The sequence below is a fragment of the Lagenorhynchus albirostris genome, chromosome 7 (genome assembly GCF_949774975.1).
Source record: "Lagenorhynchus albirostris chromosome 7, mLagAlb1.1, whole genome shotgun sequence".
NCBI lineage: Eukaryota > Metazoa > Chordata > Mammalia > Artiodactyla > Delphinidae > Lagenorhynchus > Lagenorhynchus albirostris.
Genome location: NC_083101.1, coordinates 80,588,415 through 80,604,341, shown reverse-complemented (window position 1 = coordinate 80,604,341; position 15,927 = coordinate 80,588,415). Strand labels below are relative to the sequence as shown.

The 15,927-nt window shown below is 37.4% G+C and overlaps 1 protein-coding gene across 1 annotated transcript in view; it reads right to left on the bottom strand.

The window, feature by feature from the left end:
• Window positions 1-15,927, bottom strand: part of UBE2R2 (ubiquitin conjugating enzyme E2 R2) — a 93,637-nt gene that overhangs the window by 5,792 nt on the left and 71,918 nt on the right. The window contains exon 3 of the mRNA XM_060155248.1: window positions 8,385-8,482. Within this exon, the coding sequence (XP_060011231.1) occupies window positions 8,385-8,482 (98 nt within the window). The remainder of the gene's footprint in view (window positions 1-8,384; window positions 8,483-15,927) is intronic.

Here is a 15,927-nt window from a genome sequence, read left to right as displayed (position 1 = left end):
CAACTGAAGAAATGAGGTTTTTAGTACTAATTTTAATTAAGTTTAAATAGCCACATGTAGTCAGTGGCTATCATACTGGACAACACAGGTCTAGATGAATTATATTAACTGAATTAGGAAATTTTTCCCAGGAGTGGTTTCACCAGGTTGATTTTCTTATATCTTGTGTTTATTATTAAAATGCCATATTGGGAAGTACAATTTTTTAAAATGGTGAATCATCTAGTTCTATCATAAGAAACTCACTTCTAATACCATGTACTCACTCCCTAAACTGAAATACATGATGCTTTCAGAAGCCTCAGGCACTAACTGTAGTTGACTGTGATAATAGTTATTAACCCAGCACGTTTTCACTTCCTCCCTTTGTCTGGAGAGTAGAGCCATTTTTTGTACAGGGAATCCATTCCACTGATTCAGATGGGGTTAATCTCCTCCCTCTAGTACACCTTCAAACAACAACCATGCTACACCTTCATAAAAACCTACCTACCCACAGCAGTAGACATACCACCAAGTGCTGGCAAAGGACTCCAACACTAATGAAGATTCCTGATGCAATTCATATGCAATATACTATTCAAAATTTCCCAACCAGTATGTTGTGAGTGGGTTACAGGTAAACTGTATGTGATTCCCTCAGGCAGATTGGTAGGTAGGACCTGGGACAACTTGAGCCTCTGGAACAATAACTTCTGGCCAAAGGAGCATCTTCAGCTTACTACATTGTGATCTACGAATACTATCATTTCATATTTTCTATGTAACGTGACTGGAAAAGGATGGGAAGCAATATCATACATAGTTTAAACTGTCTGGCACTTATACCAAAATAATTTAACACAGGTGTTACATCTGTAGCATGGTAAACAACTCTGCAAGGTAGTATTATTAATCCTATTTTTATAGAGTGGAAAAATGAAATGTATGTAGAACATACAAAACACAATTGAATCCTGAAGCTATTCCAACAATTACCTTTTTTTGTTGTTGTTGCTATTATTTGGTTAGTTTCAGTTGTTAGTTTCAGTTGTTAGTTTCAGTAAGTATTTTAAAATCCTTTCTCATTTATTGTATTTTTTTCACAAGAAAAAAGAAGTATTTAAGGGAGATAAGAGATCATAATTAAACATCTATGACCCAATGGGTAATACTGTATTTGTCCCTTTTCAACATACAGACAGTAATCAGTGAGATGGGTCTGCCCTTTCTCTGTTAGCTACTATGTCACCGCAAGTACAATTTTAGCAGGGAGGGCAGAAACTGGCCTTAGCTCAACAAAGAAGACATGGCTTATGGGTCTCCCCAGAAGCCAAGCAGCAAAAGTTTGGAATTCTGTAGGATTAAAGATGGGCATTTTTCATCCAGTGCATACACAGACCCTCCCAGGCAACGTGTGAGGTAGAAAGGGTTCATTCTTTAAAACTTCAACTTACTTGACTCTTAAAACATACATAGAAATACTGAAAGAGAGTTTGAATGATTGAGATTCTTAGATTTTACAGACCTTAATTTGTTAAAAAGTGACGTACAGAGAAGCAAAGCTCACTGCCTGACCCTTCTAGTTGACCTAGAAGGGCTCTTTTAAGCTCTCATTTACACTATTTCAAAAGATGGACCAGTAACACCAGAAGATCACCCAATTAAAACTCAATCCTCATTATATGCTTTCAAGATGGGAGAGAAATTTAAAGAGGACATCATGGTAAAGAAGTCTGTTATGACTGGGAAGATAAAACGTGGTAGCTTAATGAGTCCACACACTACAAACAGTTTTTCTTTATGCTGCTAAAGCACCTAACAGGGACTTCCTGGTGGTCCAGTGGATAAGACTACCAGCTCCCAATGCAGGGGGCCTGGGTTTGCTCCCTGGTCAGGGAACTAGATCCCACATGCTGTAACTAAGAGTTCGCATGCCACAACCAAAGATCCTGCATGCCACAACGAAGATCCCATGTGCCACAACCAAGACCCAGAGCAGCCAAATAAATAAGTATTTTTAAAAAAATAATAAAGCAACTAACAAATACAACAGTTCCTGCTGTGCAGTCCCTGGAGCTATCGTTGACTGACATACCCCTGAGAACACATGGTAGGAATAAGGGTCTCAGATTAAAATACACAAAATGACCAAATCACATTTTAGTTTAAAAAGGAAAAATTTTAAATACACAAAATACATATCATTTTCACAGAATGAAACTAGCAATCTGAGTGCAGTGGGACCCAATATGCAAACATCAAGGGAGCAAATAAATAAAATAGTCCTGGCCCAGAATGGGGTTTACAGGAGCCCTAGGAACAGCACAGCCATAGCCATTTCCTATGACCTTGTCTACTTTGCCACCCAATCATTGCAGCAGTCTCTAGCTCCCTGCCCTTTCAGTGGATTATAGAGAATACTAGATAGGAAAACAACACCCTACCCTACTCCTGAGAGACGCTTCTACATGAAGGTGTGGCCTCTGGAGTGGATCCATAAATCTGGTCCCATGATACATCTTCACAGTGGCAAAGAAAACACTGTTATCTATCCTTCAAAGGAAAGCAAATCCCTACCAAAGACCACTTTCCTATCCAAGAGCCTGCAGCAGGTATGGCAGGTAGTTCTGGGGCTGGTGCCTCAGAGAAAGCACTTGTGAATTCTACTGCAAGGTCTGAGAGACCCCCTACCCACCCACCTCACCCACCCCCTGGAAGCTCCCACTTGGTTCTGGACAGAACATGGATTAAGGCACATTTTATTTCTTTCGCCAAGAAGAGGCATGGTGTTGTGGACTCCTAATCACATACATGTAGCAGCATCGGGGGGCCCTATCCTCCCAACTTTTTTCTTTGCTGACTAATGCCTACTCCTCAAAACTTCCCAATTCCATAAGGAACTCTCACCCCCTAAACTTAATCCTGGACATCTGAGGATAGGACTGTGGATCTCTTCTTCCAGAAAGTATGCTGGCTTCCTCTAAGAGGAGGAGAACTACTGAGCTTTTAGTGGAAGCTAGCTGGCTGCCACTCTGGATCCCTACAGTTGTAGCATAGTACATTTTTCTTGGTTTCCCCTTTAGCCAACTCTCACTACTCACTAGATCTTGTTATATAAATCGACTTCAGCTCTCAAAGGTAACAGGAATTCCTTCCTCTTCTTCAGGTTACAAAAGCCTGTACAACTTTATTTTCTGAATATGTTCACTGAGGTGTTAAATGAAAGACTAGTGCAGGTGGTCATGGAGGAGTCCAAACACGTGTGAACATGGAACCACTTTCAGATAACAGTGCCATTCAGCAGTCAAGACCCTACAACAGGCTGAACTGAACCTTCTGCCACCTCCACTGCTGTCTTGGCTACAGCCATAAACTGGATATGGAGCTTAGAACCCTTAGTTAGACAGTGCTTACTCTGGATAATTTAGTAGCAAAGGGATATAAAGGAAAATCCCTGGCATCTCATATCTTGCCTCTTGATATTTCAGTGCCGTAAATAACCTGTGAGAAATATGTACAGTTTACTACCTTAAGGAGCTCCCTTGTCTCAAAACAAGTAACACAGAAACAAATGGGAAAGGGAAAAGTGTCCCACATTAGGTAGTACCTTCCTGACTTTTCAGAGTTCTGGACATCACCAGGTGTTCCAGATGATGTTCCACAAGGCATGCAAAACACTCTATGTCCCCCCCTAGAAATCCACAAACACCAAAACTCTCCATTCACTCTCCCACCCCAAGAAACACATTGAAGAACCATCCAATGATTATATGGAACTAAGTAAGAAAGAAACAAAAAGGTCCAAGAAGGTAACGATTTCCAATGCAAATACCCTTTAGAGCCATGGATGAAGATCAAAGGGGCAATCTGAAGATAACTAAGTTCTGGTTGTGAAGCCTCTAAATAAAAAAAGCATAAATGCAGAGAAGGCAATCCCTCATGTGAAGTCCAGGTGCTTCTAAATTAGGGCTCAGGTGACCTGAGGGCCCAGAGAGAAAAAAAAATGATGCTGGTGCCCAAAGTGGCTAAGGTGGTTTTAAAGGGCAGATTAATATGAAAGGAGTTCCCGGCCCTGAAAGGAATGGATTAAATGAGAAACAGGCCTTTCTTTTTTTTTTTGGCCATGCCACATGGTTTGTGGGATCTTAGTTCTCTGACCAGGGATTGAACCTGGGCCACAGCAGTGAAAGCACTAAATCCTAACCACTGGACCACCAGGGAATTCCCCAAACAGACCTTTCTTAAAAAGAAAAAATGTTTATAATATTTTAGGCTGAGACAAGGCAAATACAGTCTGTGTGTATTTACATAGAAGTAAAGGCAAAAATTTTGAATTCCTGTGGGTAATGGTAATAGATTGTCCATCCAAGCAGCACGAGAATGCAATGAGAAAAATCTTGTTTGGGGCTTTGCATCTAAAGAACAGGGAGGCTTCAAATTCTATACTGAAGTTTTAACCCCCAGTACCTCAGACTATATTTGGAGACAGAGTCTTTCAAGAGGTAATTAAGTTAAAATGAGGTCCTTAGAACAGGTCTTAATCCAGTATAACTAATGTCCTTATAAGAAGAGGCAATTAGGACACAGACATGAACAGAGGGAAGACCATGTGAAGACAAAGAGAGAAGACAAGATGAGGAGAGAAGCCTCAGAAGAAACCAACCTTGCCGGTACCTTATAGAGTCCAGAACTGTGAAAAAATAAATTTCTGTTGTTTAAGCCGCACCAAAAAAAAAAAAAGGAGGCTTGTTTTCTCAAAGGGTGGGTGTGGTGGCGGTATGTGAAGCATTTGATTCAACATTCAACCTCCAAAAGCAAGAATCACTAACACCTTAGAGCTACTACTTCTTCTATTCTAGGGTTACTACTAGTCCTGAAAAACAAGCACCAAAATCATACTTAAAGGACAACCCTGGGGCTTCCCTGGTGGCGCAGTGGTTGAGAGTCCACCTGCCGATGCAGGGGACACGGGTTTGTGCCCCGGTCCGGGAAGATCCCACATGCCGCGGAGCGGCTGGGCCCGTGAGCCATGGCCGCCGAGCCTGCGCGTCCGGAGCCTGTGCTCTGCAACGGGAGAGGCCACAACAGTGAGAGGCCCGCGTACCGCAAAAAAAAAAAAAAAAAAAAAAAAAAAAGACAACTCTGCATTTTTGGTCCAATTTTTCAACAAATCTTCCAAGATATTTAAAACCTTTTCTCTACATTGTCAGTTTAATTTTACTGATAAAATAATGTGCTTCTTTCGAAAGCATGCCAGCCTCTTAAACAATTATATAGTGTGAAAGAGATGAGAAATAGGGTAGCCAAATGTCTCCAAGGCAACAGAGTAATCCCATAATATCCTCAAGGAAAGAAAGCATGATCCTGAAATCTTATATCTAGTTAAAATCTGTCATTTGAAGTATAATGGCAAACACACACGTATACTCCCATATACACAAGCACATAGTACTTTGAACACGTAACAACTCGGAATGTAATACAGCTCCTAGGAGCAATCCCTTGAGAAATTACTGATGGACAATTTCAGCCAGTTAATAGACCAAAGGAAGTAAAATAATGAGGAACAAACAATGAATTCATTTAACAACAGGAATAAGAATTTTTAAAACTGGGATTAAGCTACAGAGTACAGATTATAAATTTTATAACCCTGACAATAAACAATAATATTTAAAAGTTAGAAGGGGGAGGTAGAAGGTTTCCTTTTCTTTTATATCTAAGTGTCAGTATACCATCTGATGCTGAAAAATCAAGTAATAAGTACGTATAAGTTAAAGGTCTAAATAATCAGCTAACAACTGTGTGATATACGGATATGAGGGGATGAAGTAGAAATATACTAATTTTACTAATGATCATAAAAGATCCCGTGTAAAACAATGGTCTTAAAATATATACATGCCCCTGGAGACATACGAAATATCCTATCAGTTCTCCCTTCCAGCTTCCCTTTTCACAACTGCCCTTTACAAGAAATGCATACCTCCCACACATCCCAAATATTTCTATGCTGCATTGCCTAGTGATGAAACATAAGATGTACAAAACAAAGAGAAATTTACAAATAGAGCCGACTGCTTTTCCCTTCTCATAAATAATTTTGTTAAAAGCATAGAGTGATGTTAAAAAAAAAAGTATTTTGCTATATAGTGGAGTATAATAAATTCAGATATGTATAGATTGGGGCTGCTGGAATTATATTTTCACTAAAACAAATTAATTCCATCTCTGATTATTGTTAAGAAATGCATCAGGGCTTCCCTGGTGGCGCAGTGGTTGAGAGACGGGTTCGTGCCCCGGTCCGGGAAGATCCCACATGCTGTGGAGCGGCTGGGCCCGTGAGCCATGGCCACTGAGCCTGCGAGTCCGGAGCCTGTGCTCCACAACGGGCGAGGCCACAACAGTGAGAGGCCCGTATGCATCATCGCCGAGGGAGAGTCCCACTAAAGTAAAGCAGAAAGTATATGGAATATGCAATGATTCCTTATTTTACAGACATAATAAACTTATGGCAAGTCTCAAGGCCTGATCTATCTGAGAATTATTCAGAGGCATGATGTTTGTCAAGGTGAGGTGTATCAACACATTTATTTAAATTAAAAAGGGAAGTCAGTTTTTTCTCATTAAAAAAATATACTGGCAAGATGTGTTGAAATCTAAAATGTATCTATTTTCCCAATCCTTTCTAAGTATACTGGATGGAACAAAGTACCTAAAGAAACGAGTAACCAGCATAATCAATAGTATTTGATATGTCTTGAATAGACTTTTTGGTCTACTCTTCCCAGAAGGTGGGAAGCAAACACATAACTTGATAAGAGACAGGTAAGAAATCCTTGTGTGCATCAGGAAGCTTCAAGTTCTTTGCTTTTGACAAAAATGGAGATTCTAATTGAGTTACTAGCTTCCAGATCATTAAAAATGATTAACAAAATGAATGAATGAGTAAATGGGGGAGAGCAGATTAATCTCCTGTGCAGAGGAATTGAAGTAACTTATACAGGTATCTCAGCCTTGTGGGAGTATAACTCCCCCCTCCTTAGTGTGGGCTGCACCTAGGACTTCCCTTATACAGAACAGAAAGGGGGACAGGAGGAACTTTACAGAGGAGAAACCCTAAAAACAAGAGTCTCAGCCAGGTGATGAATGTTAACATCAAGAGTGGTAAGTCAGGCTGACAGGATGTACCCCTGCTATGACATGATGAAAATGTACTTTACCTCCATGTCTTCCTCCCCAACACTCATAACTCCAGTATAATAAGCAGAAAAACATCAAAAAAAAAATCCCATTTGGGGGGCATTCTACAAAATACCTGATCAGTATTCCTCAAAATTGTTAAGGTCATCAAAACCAAGGAAAGTCCAAGAAACTGCTGCAGTTGTCTAAGGAGAACTGTCTATTAAATATAATGTGCTATCTATCATGCATGGGGATCTCAGAGCAGAAAAATGACATTAGGTAAAAATTAAGGAAACGTGAAAGAGTATGGACTTTAGTCAATAATAATGTACTAATACAGGTTCACTAACTGTAACAAATGAACCAAATGAATGTTAGATGTTAATAACAAAGAAATCTGCAGGTGTGGGGAATATGGGAATTATCTGTACTTTCCTCATAATTTTTCTAAAAATCTAAAACCATTCTAAAATTTTGACAGTTATTTTAAAAGAAACACACTGATGACAAAACTACAATGAGAATACCATGTCCACCATCTGGGATGGCTATAATAAAAGACATGGAAAATAACAAGTGTTAACAAAGATGTGGAGAAATTAGAATTCACACACTGCTGGTGGGAATGCTGTAAAATTTAGTGCAGCCATGTTGGAAAATACGGCAGTTCCTCAAGAAGTTAAACACTGAGTTATGCACCCCCAATTCCATTTCCAGGTATATGTCCAAGGAAATGAAAACATATGTACACATAAAAACTTGCACACAATGTTCAATGTCACACAATGTTCACAGCAGCATTATTCATAATAGCCAAGAAGCAGAAACAACCCAAATGTCCATCAACTGGTGAATGGATAAACAAAGTGTAAAGACTAAGACTTTTCAGCAAAAAGTAATAAGAATCCTAGAATAAAGAAGCAACCAATCCAAACATGGAACTCATGAAATCCAAAGCTGCAGGATGGAACTTAATGTAAGAGGAAGAATTCAGAGTAGAAAAATTCTTCCAAAGTGAACACAGAGAAATGAGTGACAACATATGCATTATTACTCCAGAATTACAACTCTTCAAAATGAGGCATACATGCTACTTAAAGCTCCAGTAGAAGACAAAACAACCAAATATAGAAAGGATTCGTTTGTACTTGTTAAAAGATAATATCCAATCTTCAGAGCCACCTAAAAACCAGATTATTCCTTATGTAATTCCTTACCTGACATTTTGAGTAGGATTCCACCTTTCAGACGGCAGTTCTCCACTCTGTGGGTCATCTACAGGTGGATGAAGAATTGAAATGCATACATCTCCATTCTACGAGACACAAATATCACATTCAGTAAATACTCAAAAGTATGTTATTGAAAAAATATCAATTCCGCTGAAATTTCTTTTACTCCTAGAAGACTTGTTTTCTTACCATTAGGGGAGTAAACAAGCCTGCTTTTTCTTCTTGTTTGGAATCAATGATAAAGAAGAATTAAACATTTTTTTATATTATAAATATTCATTTTGACCAATCTCCAAAATACATTTCTTAGTTAAAAAAAGAAACACTATTATCTGTAACACCATCCTTCTAAAACAAATCATTTAAAAATAGAAACAGACAAACATGATAAATCAATGATTCAAGAGTCTTGAGAAGCAACTAAATCTCTCTATTTTTACACATCTAACATTAAAAGAAACAAAAAAAAAATCTGACCTTGCTTAAAATATGCCTGGAGAGAAGCTATAATCACCTTTAATATTAATCACTGGTTTCAATAAATATGGTTTATATAAACTGACACATGCCCCACAACAACTTAATTATATATATAACTCCCTCAGTATATGGATAGAAAGAATTCACCACTATAATATTCTGGTTCATAAATGTAAATTATAGGACCTAAATTACAAGTACATTGAAAGTCAAACATATATGGATTGTCTACCATATGCAATACAGATTGTTAACAGAAAAGACAAGACCGAGAACGATACAGTTGCCTATCTCTCAGTCTAAAATGAAACAAAAGATTCAAATGTTTAAAAAATTAGAGGTGTAACCATATAAAGTGAAAAAAACTTACATATAAACCCAAATTTACACACACCAAGATAACAGAATGTTTTTTAAAGGATAATAAAATTTTAATAAAGCCAATACCGAATACTATATTCCAAAACTCTGTATTGTTAGGTAACATGAGGAAAGTAAAAAAGCACTACAGAAACAAGGAGAGAGAAACTAGGTGTATTTGGAGAGGACACCTGGGAGATGGTGTGGAAGAAAAACAAAAAGCTTAATCGTTGAGGAAGCTTTGAGATGGGCTTTCAATAATGATTACAATTTTAATAACCTAAGGGAAATCCAGACATGAGATTGCCTGAAGAAACCAGCATCATAAATAAAATATGTTCAGGCAGTTACATTTATTTTGTATTATTACACCAATACCACAAACTTAGTGGCTTAAAACAACACAAATTTATTATTTTACAGTTTTGTAGGTCTAAGTCTGACACTGCTCTCCACAGAGCTAAAGTCAGTGTGTGGGCAGCAATGCATTCCTTCCTGGAGGCTCTAAGGAAGAATCCCTTTCCTTGCCCTTTCTGTCTTCTAAAGGCCACCCACACTCCTTTGTTCTTGGCCCCCTTCCTCTAATCCTCAAAGCAAGCAATGTTGCATTTTTGAGCCTTTCTTCCAAAGTCACATCTCCTCACTCTCATTTTCTGCCTACCCTACCTCTTCCACTTTAAAGGACCCTTGTGATTACACTGGGCCCACCTAGATAATCCAGAATAATCTTAGTTTAAGGTCATCTGATAAGCAACCTTAATTCCTCTTAACATGTAATCTAACATAACACAGGTTCCAGGGATTAGAATGTAGACATATCTGAGGGACCATTATTCTACCTACCACAGGAGTGAAGAACACAGCTTGAATGAAAAACAGAGCACAAAAATTAGTCGAGAGGAGTATGTTACTTTGTTCAGAGTTTAATATGTGTGTAAGTAAAATTTCTTAGTAGTGAAATGACAAAAATAGATCTGTACTTAGAAATGACATATTAAAAGATGGGCATCTCAACTGATGCAGACAAAGCACTTGACAAGACCCAACACTTTCTCATAATAAAAACACTCAGAAAACTATAGTTACCTTCTAGCTATCTTAAAATTGTAAAGGGAATTTATTTAAAAAAACAAAAACAAAAAACCCACAGCTAATAAACAGCATACTTAATTAATGGTGAAAACTCTCCTCCTACGATCAGAAATAAGACAAGGGCACCCATTTTCACCACTGCTATTTAACACTGTCCTGGAAGTTATAGCCAGAGCAATTAGAGAAGAAAAAGAAAAATTTTAAAGTGTACAGATTGAAAAGGAAGTAAATCTATTTCCATTGCAAATGTCAAAGAAAATTCCAAAGAATTCACAAGAAAGCTACTAGACCTAATCAATTCAGCAAAGTTGTAGGATACAAGATCAACACTCAAAAATCAGTTTTATTTTGGGATTCCCTGGCGGTCCAGTGGTTAGGACTCTGCACTTTCACTGCCAAGGGCCCGGGTTTGATCCCTGGTCAGGGAACTAAGATCCTGCAAGCTGTGTAGCGTGGCAAAAAAAAATTCATTTTTATACACCAGTGATGAATAACCTAAAAAAAAAATTAAGCAGGACTTCCCTGGTGGTACAGTGGTTAAGACTCTGCGCTCCCAATGCAGGGGGCTGGGGGATTCAATCCCTGGTGAGGGAACTAGATCCCACATGCGTGCCACAACTAAGAGTTCCTATGCCACAACTAAGGAGCCCACCTGCTGCAACTAAGACCCAGCACAAATAAATAAATAAATAAATATTAACAACAACAACAACCAAAAAAAAAAACAAATTAAGCAAACAATTCCATTTACAATGCCCTCTAAAAGAATAAAATATCTAGGAATAAATCTAACCAGGGAGGTGAAAGTCCTGTACACAGAAAGCCACAAAACATTGCTCAAAGAAATTAAAGAAGACTACAAAAAGCTACAGAAAGCTACAAAACATTGCTCAAAGAAATTAAAGACCTAAATAAATAGAAAAACAGCCTGCATTCATGGGTAGGAAGACTTGACGTTGGCAATATTCCCCAGTTTGAGCTACTGACTCAATGCAATCCCAATCAAAATCCTAGCTTCCCTTTCTGTAGAAACTGACACACTGTTCCTAAAACTTATACGGAAATTTAAGGGACCCACAATAGCCAAAACAATCTTGGAGAGGAATAATAAAGTCGAAGGACTCACACTTCCTGATTTCAAAACTTACTATAAAGCTACAGACAAGAAGAGAGTTTAGGACTAGCATAATGATAGACCAGGGCAATAGAACTGAGAGTCCATAAACGGACCCATACATTGCCAATTGATTTTTGACAAGATGGTTAAGTCCATTCAATGGGGAAAGAACAGTCTCTTCAGCAAATGATGCTGGGACTGGATTTCCAAAAACAAAAGAAGGAAACTGAACTCCTACCTCATACCATATACAAAATTAACTCAAGATGGAACAAAGATCTAAGAGCTAAAATCATCAACTCTTAAAAAGGGTGTGTGTGTGTGTGTAAAATTTTCATGACCTTGGATTTGGCAATGGATATTTTAGGTATGACACAAAAAGCATGAGCAACAAACAAGCAAACAAAAACAGATAAACTAGACCTCATTAAAATGAAAATATTTTGTGCAAAGGACATTACCAAAGAAAGTGAAAAAAACAACCTATAAATACAGAAGTATCTGCAAGTCATACATCTAATAAGAATTTAATGTCCATAATATATAAGGAACTTCTATGACTCAATGACAAAAAGACAAACTAGCCAATTAAAAAATGAACAAAGGACTTGAACAGACATTTCTCAAAAGAAGATACATAAACGGACAATAAGCACATGAAAGAATGCTCAATATCATTAGTCATTAGGGAAATACAAATCAAAATGACAGTGAGTTATCACATCATATCCCCTTAGGATAGCTATAATTAAAATTTTTAAATGCAAAATAAGGATGGATGTAGAGAAACTGGAACCCTCATAAATTGCTGGTGGTTGGTGAGGGGGTTCATCTGCTATAGAACAGTTTGGCAGTTCCTCAAAGAGCAAAACACAGGATCACAATTTGACCCCTGCAATTCCATTCCTAGGTATACAACCAAAAGAAGTGAAAAAAGTACTTAAACAAGTACATGTATACACATGGTTATAGCAGCACTATTTATATATACAAAAGGTGGACACAAAAAAAATGGTTCTGAAGAACCTAGGGGCAGGACAGGTATAAAGACGCAGACGTAGAGAATGGACTTGAGGACACAGGGAGGGGGACAGGTAAGCTGGGATGAAGTGAGAGAGTGGCATGGACATATATACACTACCAAATGTAAAACAGATAGCTAGTGGGAAGCAGCTGCATAGCACAGGGAGATCAGCTCGGTGCTTTGTGACCACCTAGAGGGGTGGGATAAAGAGGATGGGAGGGAGACGCAAGAGGGAGGAGATATGGGGATATATGTATAGCTGATTCGCTTTGTTATAAAGCAGAAACTAACACACCATTTTAAAGCAATTATACTCCAATAAAGATATTAAAAAAAAAAAAGATGGACACAGACCAAATGCCCATCAATAGAGAAATGGATAAACTGTGATATATCCAACCAATGCAATATTATTCAGCCATGAAGAGGAATGAAGTACTAATACATGCTACAACATGGATGAACCTCCAAAACATTACGCTAAGTGAAAGCCACACAAAAAAGGTCACATATTGTATGATTCCATTTATATGAAATACCCAGAATGGATAAATAGAGACATAAACCTGACTGGTGGTTGTCAGAGACTAGGAAGAAATGGGAATGGAGAAGAATCACTTCATGGGTAAGATGTTTTACATTGGAGTGATGGAAATGCCTTACAAATAGAGGTGTTAGATGTACGACGCTCGGAATGTACTAAATGTCACCGAATTGTGTTCACTTTAAATGGTTAATTTTATGTATGTGAAATTTTATCTCAATAAATTATTGGGTTTTTAAATAAATTTATTTATTTTTGGCCGCGTCAGGTCTTCATTGCAGTGTGTGGGCTTCTCATTGCAAAGCCCGGGCTCTAGGCACGCGGGCTTCAGTAGTTGTAGCATGCGGGCTCAGCAGTTGTGGCTCACAGGCTCTAGAGCACAGGCTCAGTAGTTGTGGCGCACGGGCTTAGTTGCTCCGCGACATGTGGGACCTTCTGGACCAGGGACCATGTCCCCTGGATTGGCAGGCAGATTCTTAACCACTGCACCACCAGGGAAGTCCCCTCACCCTTTTTTTTTTAATGGGAGAAGTTCTCAGCCTCCAGAAAGGCAGTTCTAAGATGTAAAATGAAGGCTATATAGCCTAGGCCCTACCTAATCCAATCAAACCAAAATCTCCAGTATTCTTTATTTTTAACAACTGCTCCACAAGATTCTGATAAGCTGCCAAATTTGGGAACATCACTGCCTAGAGAAACCTATTCCCTATACCTTAAAGTTAGAGAGAATGCATAATATCTGCAAATCCATGAATATAATTACATAAAAATACATAAAATCCTGCTTGTCACAAATTATTTACAAACCAGAGCTCAGCTCTAAAAAGGACAAATTTGGTGGCCCAAATATCATCATGTTCTAAATGGTGGTTAATGTATCTATAGTTAAATCCTTAAGGTATATATATCTTCATAGAGCAAACTGGCATCCTAATTTACATTTTTTAAAAGAAAAAAATACGAGGAAAAAGAAGCAAAATCTAAACAAGCACAAGATAGAGTTCAAACCTTTAATAATGTGTAATACTAAATTACATTTACTAGGAAAACTTTCAACACCAAATCAAAGTCTTCTGGTTTCTGTTAACTTTCTACCTTACTCATCTGGTATAAACCAAGATGAAACTCACATTGTAGACTTGAGAAGTTTTATAGGAACATTCTACCACTAAACTTTTCTCTAATATTTTAGAAATAAAGAATATTTTACAAGTCAATTAATGATGAGTTATTTTAATGATAAAAACCACTGAAAGAAAACAAAGATATTTTACCAGGTACCAAAGAGAAGTTATTTCTGTCAATTTATCCTAGTAGCTAAAGCAAATAAAATATATTGCATAACACATTTCTGATTAGCTGATTAAGCAAGCATTCATTCATTTGAAGAATCTTTTGTTTTATTCAGGTCCCTTCTTAAAGACAACTGAGTAAAAATTATGTAAATTTAAAATGTTCATCAAATGCATATTTTAAAAAATGAACACAATAAATTCTGATAATATAACAAAATCTTATAACACAGCACTCAGCACCTTTATGTGAATCAAGATCAGAGTTCAAGCATGTTGTTTCTGATGGTTTAATAACACAATACAGAAACAGAGTTTGTCTCACCTAGCTAAGGACAAGTAATACATGTTTTAGGTTCCCCATGCCATACTTTATTCCAAATGAAGTCTAGTTTACTTAATAGTATTGTACCAAAGTTAATTTCTTGGTTTTGATAAATGTATCATGGTTGTAAAAGATATTAACATTAGAAGAATATGAGTAAAAGGTACATATATGAGAACTTTCTGTGCTAGTTTTGAAACTCTTCAAGCCCAAAATTATTTCAAAATTTAAAAAATTAGTGGGTTTAAACTTAATATTTTAGTATGTTTATAACATAGATATTGAAATCAAAGCATTTTAACAAAACGTATTCTAAATTTTTTATAATTTAGAAACTTTGTATTTAAAATTTATATGAAATGAGTTCAAGAATAATGAACTAATAAAGCAGTTTGTCCTAGTCTTGAAAGATCATCAGAGAATGTAATATTCCAACTTTGTAATCAATCCTAATGTATTTTGCGGGGTTCATTATTTGATTCTTCGGTGGAAAAACCATTAAAATAAATTCTCAAAGAAATTACGGAAATACCACAGAAGCTCTGAGATAATTCCACTAAACAGAGAAAAGAATAATAATTTAATTAGAGAGAAAAATGTGTGTTAAATGATCAGAGGAGATGAAGCAGAACCAGCTAGGCTACCATTGTTTTTCTATCTAAATATAATTTTACTATATGTAATGAAATAAGAAGGGCATAAACCCTTACTATAAACAACTTGCTATTTCAAGGATTCAAGTGTAGTGCCAGTCAAATTACACCCCCTGAGAACATAATGATGTACACAGAGTATAGAAGGACCATAATGTAGATGACAAGGGGGGAATGGTAGAAAAAGAGAGCTATCTGTGATGGTTAATTTTGTGTGTCAACTTGACTGGGCTATGGGATGCTCAGATAGCTGGTAGAATATTATTTCTGAGTGTATCTGTGAGGGTGTTTCTGGAAAAGATTAGTATTTGAATCAGTAGATTGAGTAAAAAAGACTTGCCCTCATCATGATGATGTGATAGGCATTATCGAATTCTTTGATGGCCTGAACAGAACAAACAGGCAGAGGAAGGACAAATTGTCTCTCTTCTTGAGCTACTACATCTGAACTCCTAGTTCTTGGGTCCTGGGACTCCGGGACTCACACCAACAGCTCCCAGTCCTACGGCCTCAAAATGAATTATAATTCCAGACTTCCCGGCTCTATAGCTTGCAGAAGGCAGACTGTGGGATCTCTCAGTCTTCATAACCACGTGAGCCGATTCCTATGATAAACCTCCTCTTACATATATCTCTATATA